The sequence below is a fragment of the Buceros rhinoceros genome, unplaced genomic scaffold (genome assembly GCF_000710305.1).
Source record: "Buceros rhinoceros silvestris isolate BGI_N320 unplaced genomic scaffold, ASM71030v1 scaffold3057, whole genome shotgun sequence".
Classification (NCBI taxonomy): domain Eukaryota; kingdom Metazoa; phylum Chordata; class Aves; order Bucerotiformes; family Bucerotidae; genus Buceros; species Buceros rhinoceros.
In genome coordinates, this window is record NW_010422737.1 from 43451 (window position 1) to 52611 (window position 9161).

Here is a 9161-nt window from a genome sequence, read left to right on the forward strand (position 1 = left end):
GCAGACTTTCCAAGTCTTTATGAGAGTGAACTGGAAGACATTTTGAAGAATGGTGACCAGTGCATGAAGTAATGCAGGAAAACCTGGGGATTCAATGAAATTTAAACTCTAAACTCAAGGGACATTATTGGCAACCATGACCAGAACGCCCTAATTACCTGGTAAGTAAGAATTTCCTCCTATCTGACAAGAAAGGGTGAAAACTTCCACATCTGACTCTACTTGAACAAGGTTTACTTACAAGTGCTCATAGCTCTCTACAGGGAATGAAAAGAGCATGTGGTATTCAAGGAGATGTTTGGGTCTAACCATCTCATTAAATAACACCTTCCATCACATGCAGAGTAAGTTCTAGAAACTGTCAGATGGATATCCACCGTTGAGTTTCAAGTGAATGAACAGGCCTTTTCAAAAATGTTACCTCAGGCCTCATAGAATGCTTTTCTTGACTGGCAGACAAGACCATATTTGAGACTAAAATTAAGATGGAGGAGGATGAGGGAAAGAAAGGTAACATGGAAAAGGTTTCAGGACTGAGTGGCTAAGTAGAAGTAATTGGAAATGCCAGAGCTGCTATAGAGGAGCTAGAGATGCAACTGTGTATGTTATGAGATGATCTCCTGCCTGTTTTGACAGATGGGCAGATTCCAGAAGTATCTTGCCCAACAAATCTTGAAACATTTCAACCAACCATGACATCAGCTAGAAGCAACCAAAAACCCTGCTTTTTCTTAATCTTCCAAAAAAGCCTTGGAGAAGGAGGAAACATAGACAAAAATTCCAAGTTTATGAGACAGTTAAGTTTCCACATTATCTTATAATTTCTGACATGTGAAGAATTTGAGATTCCTTTGGTTTATTAGATGAACTGGGATGAAGATTAATTGGGGGACTTTTAAAGAAGTACATACTTCATCACAGGTATGCTAAATTGTCCAACACTTTGCACAGAAAAGAATCACTGGAATCATTTGGGGTCATGGTCAGATCTAGCAGGGAACACGGACCGCACTTCTGTTTTGGTGTTGTGAAGAGTGTATGGTGGAGCTTGAAAATCCAGAGAATCAGAAGATTTCGGAAGAGAATCTGGTGAGGGTCCGCAGTCCAAAAAGTAACTGCAGACTCTGAGGCTGAACTGTGGCTCTGAGGGAACTGGCGGACGGTGCAGGAGGCGTTGTCCAGAGCAGGAGAGAGGAATAGCGAGACTGTGGAGAATGAGGCTATACCATCTGTCTGCAGGTCTTTATGAAGGTATAGGCTGTCCCAAAAGAAGGGTGTGCACATGTGTGTTTGCAGGTTACTGCTCGGACACTAAGTAACAGATGAAATGTCAGCACCAGCCTCAGGCAGAGTTGCTAGTTGTGGTTTACTTCTGGTGAGCCTGAAACAAACGGTTTGTGGCTCTTCTGCCTCACTGAGAGGTGAAAGTTTTGCACAAACTTCATGACTCAGTAAGACAGGACAGTGGTCCAAAAAGCAGAAGAGTGAAGAATTCATCTGGAACTACCTTAGAGGATGCACAAGGAAAGAAGAACTGAGAAGCTGATGATCAGTCTGCAGCCAGGTCAGGCTGTAAAGGAATTCTGAGAGCTAGGCTAATAAATTAACATGAAAAGCAGTATTACCATTCAAAATATAAAGCGGCTGCAATAATCAAAGAAAAAAATGTAGGTTAAAAAACAACAAAAAGACACTTACCCATTGACTAGCAAACTGATTCGTGTCATGGAAAACCAAAAGGAAAAATAAAGATGACAGGGTAGAACAGGAAAATGATGAATGTCTCATTGAATTGGAAAAAAAAAAAAAGACAATTACATTGAATATGCTAACTTAAACAGATGAGCCATTACAATGAATGCTCTTCAGAGCACAGTACAGAAATGGAAAAAACAGAAACAATATGACCATATAATGTAAACGTGAAACTGCCCAGAACAGACATACTTTTTGGTTGCCATATTCAGACAAATGTTTTTACCCTCTCTCCAAAACCAAATCAACTAACATGAAACTGATAATGCAACAGCATGGCAAGAACCCTTGTCAACGTATGCTGGTGGTCTCACCAGTCTATGTAGCATACCCTTTTCACTTCACAGATTATTCCTGCCAGGAGTGACAACGTGGGAAGGACAGTAGTCACTGAAGTCTATATATCCTTCAAAAGTGCATCAGTGCTCCTCTGTGGAGTACCTACAGTCCTGGCAGCAAACTGCTGCCAAAATGGTCCTTGTCTGCGACAACCAAATAAAAAAAAATCCCATTAAATCCCCTGATTATTTCTTTCCTCTATTTTAATGATGTACACAGGCATGAATGCTGGATATATGAGCCATTTAAAAACAAACTACTCGTTTAAATCCTGGCTGCAAAGGACAATGTTTTGGCTCTCTTTTCCTATTACAAAACAGTCCTGAAGTGGGCTGCTTCTCTGCTGCAACCCAAGAGAAATTCCCAGAGGGGCTATGAGTCAAGAAATCCTCTGAAATGTTCAACAACTCACAGGTCAAAGCAAATAAATTACAGAAGCACTCTGTTTTCTCTGGTGGAAGATGAGGGGTTGTGTCTTGCATGATGCTTCTAGAGAGCAGTCTATGCCTGCTCCTGTACAAACAGCTGCGTGACACATTTCAGCTAGTTTGAAATCAATCTGCTAAAGACTGCCTGCACTGTGAGATGTTTCAGAATAACCAAACACAGGAATTAAACATACAAAATTCCACTTACCTCTTGCCCCCCATCCAGTATGCAGAGTTTAGCTGTCTGTTTTTTGGCATCAACTAAGACATTAAACATTGTACACAGAGAAGAAGGGATACGCAAGTCTGTTGATTTGTTTGTCTTTTGCAGCTTTACTTCAAATGCAATTCTTGTTCTGTTTATTAAAACACAATTCATAATATGAGTCTCTGATAATTCTGAACAACCAGTGTACAAATGTACAAACCTCACTAAACATGTTAGCTTAACAATGTACATGCATGTGAGAAATCTTAAAAATAAAATCTGTTAGTGCAGAATATCCACCCATTCAATAAACAATTGCATTGATGGTAATCTCAAGGCTCTGCATTGCTTCAGCTAATTCAGTTGAATAATAAAAGTATTATCTTCTTGCCTACTAGATAACAATATGCTTCCTTGTATGATGACTAAGAACAATGTAAAGCAATGAAAATAGATCACATTTTCCAGCACTCCTCTGTTAAAATGCAGTTTATCATACCAAATACTTGCTTTTGAGGAATATAATTTAAAAAATCCTCTCCTGGCTTTAATAGCAAAGAGAATTTTACTGAAGAAAAGGAGTTTATTATTAAGCAAATATTTATATTGAAAAGCAAAATGTATCAGGAGATATATAATACAACCCCCTTATTTTCTTTTCACGCCAGTGTAAATAAGGAGCAATATCACTGACATAAATTATAATAGTTCAGAACACATAAATATACAAGTAATGTTTTATTTCCATCCTTATTTTTAATTGTGGGAACCAGAAACTGACACAGTATTTTAAGAAGATGGGAACAGAAGCATCCCATTTCCATTTTAGAAAGTCTTACAGATCATTCTAGTTTCACAATACGAATTATAACAGAACAGTTCCATCATTCTTTTCTAAGTTGCTACTGCCTAATACAATCCATCCTAGGGATGTAATTTACTTTCTTTATTACCTGACGTATGGTATTTTTGACCACACTAAAACATATTTAGCGTAGTAACACTAAGATGTTAGGTCTTAACTCTAAAATATTAAAAAATTTTATATACTGATGCTAGAATAATTCTCTAGCATTAACTAAACCTTCATTTATTACCACCAGATTCTTCTTACTCTCTATAAAAGCAAGACGCAAAGATGTCAGGATTGGTATCACAGATTTTCAACATAATATAATTTTCAACATAATCCATAAGGGATCCTTTTTGTAATGCCTCCGTGTTAATAACTCTGTTCTCAGCTTTTGGTTGTGATCATGGCAGTGAGCCATTTTTAACCTATTTTGTGTCTGCCATTAAAATCTACACACTGTGTGATGTCACATCTGTACGGTGCAAAGTTTTTAGATAATGACAATACGTGGCATTAGATTTTTTGCCTGGGAGAAATCCAAGTATTTATATTAACACAATGGTCTTTACCACATTAATCTGTAACAACCTTTAAAAAAGACATATTAATTTTAAATGATTCATTTTTCAATAATTATTTTAACTAGTACTAATTACATATCCCTTTGTATTTTAGTCCTCTTGACAAGAGTCCCAGTGTAAAGACTTTCTTCCTTTTTTTCCAGGCTTGAAGTCAATATAATCAATAGGTTACTGCTACTCAGTGCTACTCCTTTTATACTTTTTAAGACTAAGATTACACCAACAGTCTTCTAGACCTTTGAGTTTCCAGCTTTTCCTACAATTTGTTAGATGTTTGTAGTTGACTGAGCTGTTTGGAACAGATGGATGTAAGTTTACACGATGGATGTAAGTTTAGTAGATATTGTCTCATCTTCCTTGCTACAGAGCTTAAGCTTTTATTCCATCCAAAATATCATCACCCTCCCAAAATCAAAGAAAAATGTTTGTGAAGTGCTTCTGTCTTTTTAACCACAATTTCATCCCTGTAGCTCTAGCAATAGGCTCATATACTAAGCTTGAGGTACTCCTTGTTCCTACTATGCTTAACAGAAAATACTATGTTATCAGATTTAACCTTAGTGGATATTAAAGCTTCTCTGTTTCTTTGGCCTTCCTTATCGGTGTTGTATATCTTCTGATTAGCACTACTACATTGCTTACAAACTTTACTTTTCTCCATTCTATTTCTTTTTTTTATCAGTATTTTTATGTGTCCAGACTAAGCTTTCTCTCTATGTGGTATCATGGTTTCTGAAGCACCTAATAGGAGATCCCTGTAAATTTCCTAGACATACAGATACTTCTTCTAAACTCAATGATATGTACTGAAAGCTATGGCAGAGATCTTTTTAGATCACCTATGCTTAATTTAAAAGAATATACTTGTAACTGTAAGATAGAGCCCAAGAAAAATAATCATTATTGTTAACTACATTTTCCAGAAGCTCAGGAATATAAAACTTGGTTTTAGTTGGATGACTTACGCATAGCCTTCTTTTGTTTATTGTATAAATGGAGAAATCCTGTGTACTCTAGTTTGTAAAATATTTCTTAAAGACAGTACTCTAAAATAATGACAAATGAACCAGTATTATTAACTGAGCCTAAGGAATAATATAGTAATGGAGAAGGGAAATGTACATAAAGAAAAAGGATTTCTTTTACCAGAATTCTGAGATTTGTTTATATTTGCCACAAATATGGACTAGAAAAGAGATTTGGTTTATTCACTTCCAAAGGTCTATTTATAACTTATGTAGAAATTCTTCTTGGCATTTCCTAGATGTTGCCAAACTGCTGATTGCCAGATGCTGGGAAACACACACAAGTCCTGATCGCTTTACAGTTGCCCTGATTCCTGTGATAGGATTTTGGTACAGATAGACGTTTGTGAGCCAGTACAGCTGTTCCTATGTTAATTTTTCAAATCTCTCCAATTTTTTACTGATCATTTCAACTGTACCTTTTAACGCAGGCTTCTATCATGTCAGTGGCCATGAGTTTAAGTCTCTGCTCTAAATGGTGGGCAAATTCTGGTTCTGGCCAGTGAAGATCAAAAACAAACATCTGCAGAGCATCCAGTTTCCAGAAAAGATCTTCTGATGTAGCCGAGCCATTGCTATAAGAAAACAAAGTCCCCAAGAAACAGAAGATAAATGCATGGCTGACTATCCCAGCTGCCACAGAATTATCTAAGGTAACAGGATTTCCTTATCACACCATCTTTCTCTTTCACTTCACTGTATCTCATATCACAGTGGCTCGTGTTCCAGGAATGTGAAAATGGTCATGGAAAAACTAAAATAATTCCCACCAGGGTGAAAAAAAGTTAAGTTTTCTCATCTGTTAGCTGAGAAATATGACAGGCAAGGGAGGGAGGTAGATGGCATTTTGGGAAACATGGAAAATGAAGCAGCTCAAATTTCAGATCAAGACAGGAAACGTTAAGGGTACAGGAATTATTATTTAGTAAAGACCTTTTCAAAACAATGAAAACTTTGTACATACATTTTCTTGCCTTCTTAACTTTGGTCAGCAGACCTATCAAAGAAATGAGGATGCTAGTAGTAATATTGTAAGGGATACCCAGACAAAGAGTCCCTTGATAAATGCTCATTAATTCTAAGGAAGGGAATAACATCAGATCCCAGCGGAAAAAAGAACATAAAATACTTAAAGAAATTTGTGCACAAAGAAACCAGGGGATTAATATGGCTCTACGTCATCTCAGATTGTCCACATAAAGTTCTTCCACCCTGAACCCACTTGGCAAATTGAAAGTCATTTGCCTGTGGTAAGATACAAGAATTTAAGACTAATCTCAGCATTAACTACAGTTACACTTCCACTGTCATCATGGATTAACTACATTGTCGTGATGCGCTGTACTGCAATACTGGGTTATTGTTATATGCAGCATGGCATTCCAGGATGTTAGTGACACAAGTGACCAAAACTCAGCCTGACAGTCCCAATTCAGATCCAAATAGTTTAAATACATCACTACATCCACTTTCTTTCATCTGTCTCGTGACAAAATAACATAATTATCGAAGTGTTAAGTGACTCCAGCTCTCATGGAAGGAGTCTGCGAGTGCTTACTGTGTTCAGAAGAGAGCAGGGTCACGTTAAAAAATGACCATTAAAAAAAGGAATATACCTCTAGTATCTGACTGCCTGATGCACCCCTCTGGCAGTAGCACCACCACTGGTTCACACCACGTTAGCTGAGACAGCAGGTGGTGAAGTGAATTAAAGTGCAGCTCACGTTCAGGGCTGTGGAGAGGCAGCACGGAGGCAGCAGGAGCACTGCTTTGGTCTCACAGCACCCCACCACCTTGTAGACCCACTCGACTGCCCCTTGACCGGCTGTCCTAACGTCACTGCTGTCTTACGCAACACTGTCTCAGTGCCAAGAGGGGCTGCTGGGCCAGGTGAAGCGGGCAGCCAGCAAGGGCTGAGCAGTGGGTGACAAGCTGGGAGCAGGGGTATCTGCCTAAGAAAGGGCTGGCTCCGACTGACAGACCCTGACTTTGGCTTTGGTTTTTAATGGCACAGGTTTTGATAACTTCACTATGCACAGCAGGATATTCCATTGTTTTAGACAGGCTTTTTTTTTTTAATATCATGCATATTTTCCCCATTTATTTTGCATAGTAATTGTTAATTTTACATTGTATTGTGCTCCTGAAAGAAAACAGCAGAAATGGGAAAAAGGCCCGTGGGACTGCTAAGGTTACAAGCTGCATAGGGATGTTACCTGATAAGCTTGGACCTGAACAGGGAGCACTTTCACACACCACTAAGTTTAATTAAGAAATAGAAATAATAAACCACCAAAACTTCTCAGAAAGTTTATAATCCTGTTAGACTGTTTCTTTAAGTTATGAGGTAAACAAATACTGAAAATTTCATTAAATCTGCGAAGTGCACACTGGCAGGGAGTGAAGTTATAGATGCTACCTTATACCCATTATTTGATTCAAAACTGACTAAGTCACTTTTTTAGATGACTGGGGTAGAAGAAGATGACAAATTATATAGGGACAGAAACAGGGACAATCTCAGTATATATATTACAGTTGATAAGAACACAAATTTTCTAAAAAACAAACCATACTTTCTCAAGAAACAGAACCACCATTTTTCATCATCAGATCATACAACTTAACTGTTTTTTATTCTTCCATAGTTTTTCACCTAATGGAATTCCAAATGAAATTCTTTAGGAGTCAGGAGGACTAACGTGTTCTCAATAACAGCAATGTATTCTTATGCACGTACACTCCCTGGTAGCCACTTAATTTGGTTTCATTAGACTACCAAATAAACTTCACAATTATAATAAATGTAATAATAGACACAGGTTCATGAAACACTAATTCATTCTGTGAACAAACACTAATTCATCCATTCTCTTTTCATATTATTTTGAGCTCACATTCTTCAGGTTTTTTATTCAGCATTGTCCAATGACATTTGAATTTGACTGACATATACTAACAAGATGAGGAAGGAAAATAACAGAAACTATTTGTCCTAGTTCACACATACAGATACAAACGTCTAATTTGTTTGTAAAATGCTGCAGAAAACTGTGATTTCAATCATCTTATAACTGCCATTTGTATCAGGTACTTGTTTATTTGGATTTTGGGACTTTTCCCAGCTCTTATGCAGTAAAAGCATTAGAAATAGTATTAATTGTCAGCACGTATCCTGATGTGGTTGTACAGCCTATAGATTTACTTCCCCTAGTGGGAGCCGGTTATGTCACTCCAGGGTTTAATAGTCCATAAAGTGCAACATGAAGAGACAAACTCAGTTTTTAGGAATTCCTGCACTTGAATCAAACCACCAAAGCATTTGAATCTACAACTATAATTCCAGAACATTTTTTTTTTTGTGTGAAGGGACAGGGTGCAAACTTGGCTATTGAGAAGTTTTTATTTGAACATGTATGGTAAAGCTACTTCAATCTAATGATTGGAATAATATTTCTCTACCAGGAAACTGAACTGGTACTCTTTCCTTAAAAACCACATTCAATATAGTTAACTATATTTTTAAAGTTAAGCACTAAGTGCACTGTTTTGCTAGTCAGAAATCAAGCTTTCACCACTATTTCTTTGTGTAAAAGGTATTACCTAGTTGTCCACTCTTTTTAATCAGGTCATGGCAGTAAGAGGTGGTTTCCAATGATTAAAAGAGGCAAATATTATGCCCATCCTAATTTTTTTTTTTTTTAATGGCAATTTAACTTCGTATTTGGTCACACTTTGACTGGGAGAGTAGACCAGGTATCTCCAGATGTTCACTTTAACCTAGATTATTTTATGGCTTTATGCCTTGCATCATACTGAACACAGGAAAAAAGCCTCCAAGACATAATGATTCTCCAAGATCTTGCAGAATATTAAACTGCATACAGCTGCATACAGCCTCCTAAGATACTCACTTATCCACTGGCAGCTGAGAGAGGCAGCGTGCCACTAGGATTTCCAACTACCCCAACC

General features: G+C 37.4%; 1 protein-coding gene across 1 annotated transcript in view; it reads right to left on the minus strand.

The window, feature by feature from the left end:
- Positions 1-9161, minus strand: part of CADPS2 (Ca++-dependent secretion activator 2) — a 120827-nt gene that overhangs the window by 40657 nt on the left and 71009 nt on the right. Inside the window, exons 16-17 of the mRNA XM_010140154.1 lie at positions 5609-5764; positions 2731-2878 (exon numbers count right to left, since the gene is read on the minus strand). Coding sequence (XP_010138456.1) covers positions 2731-2878; positions 5609-5764 — 304 coding nt within the window. The remainder of the gene's footprint in view (positions 1-2730; positions 2879-5608; positions 5765-9161) is intronic.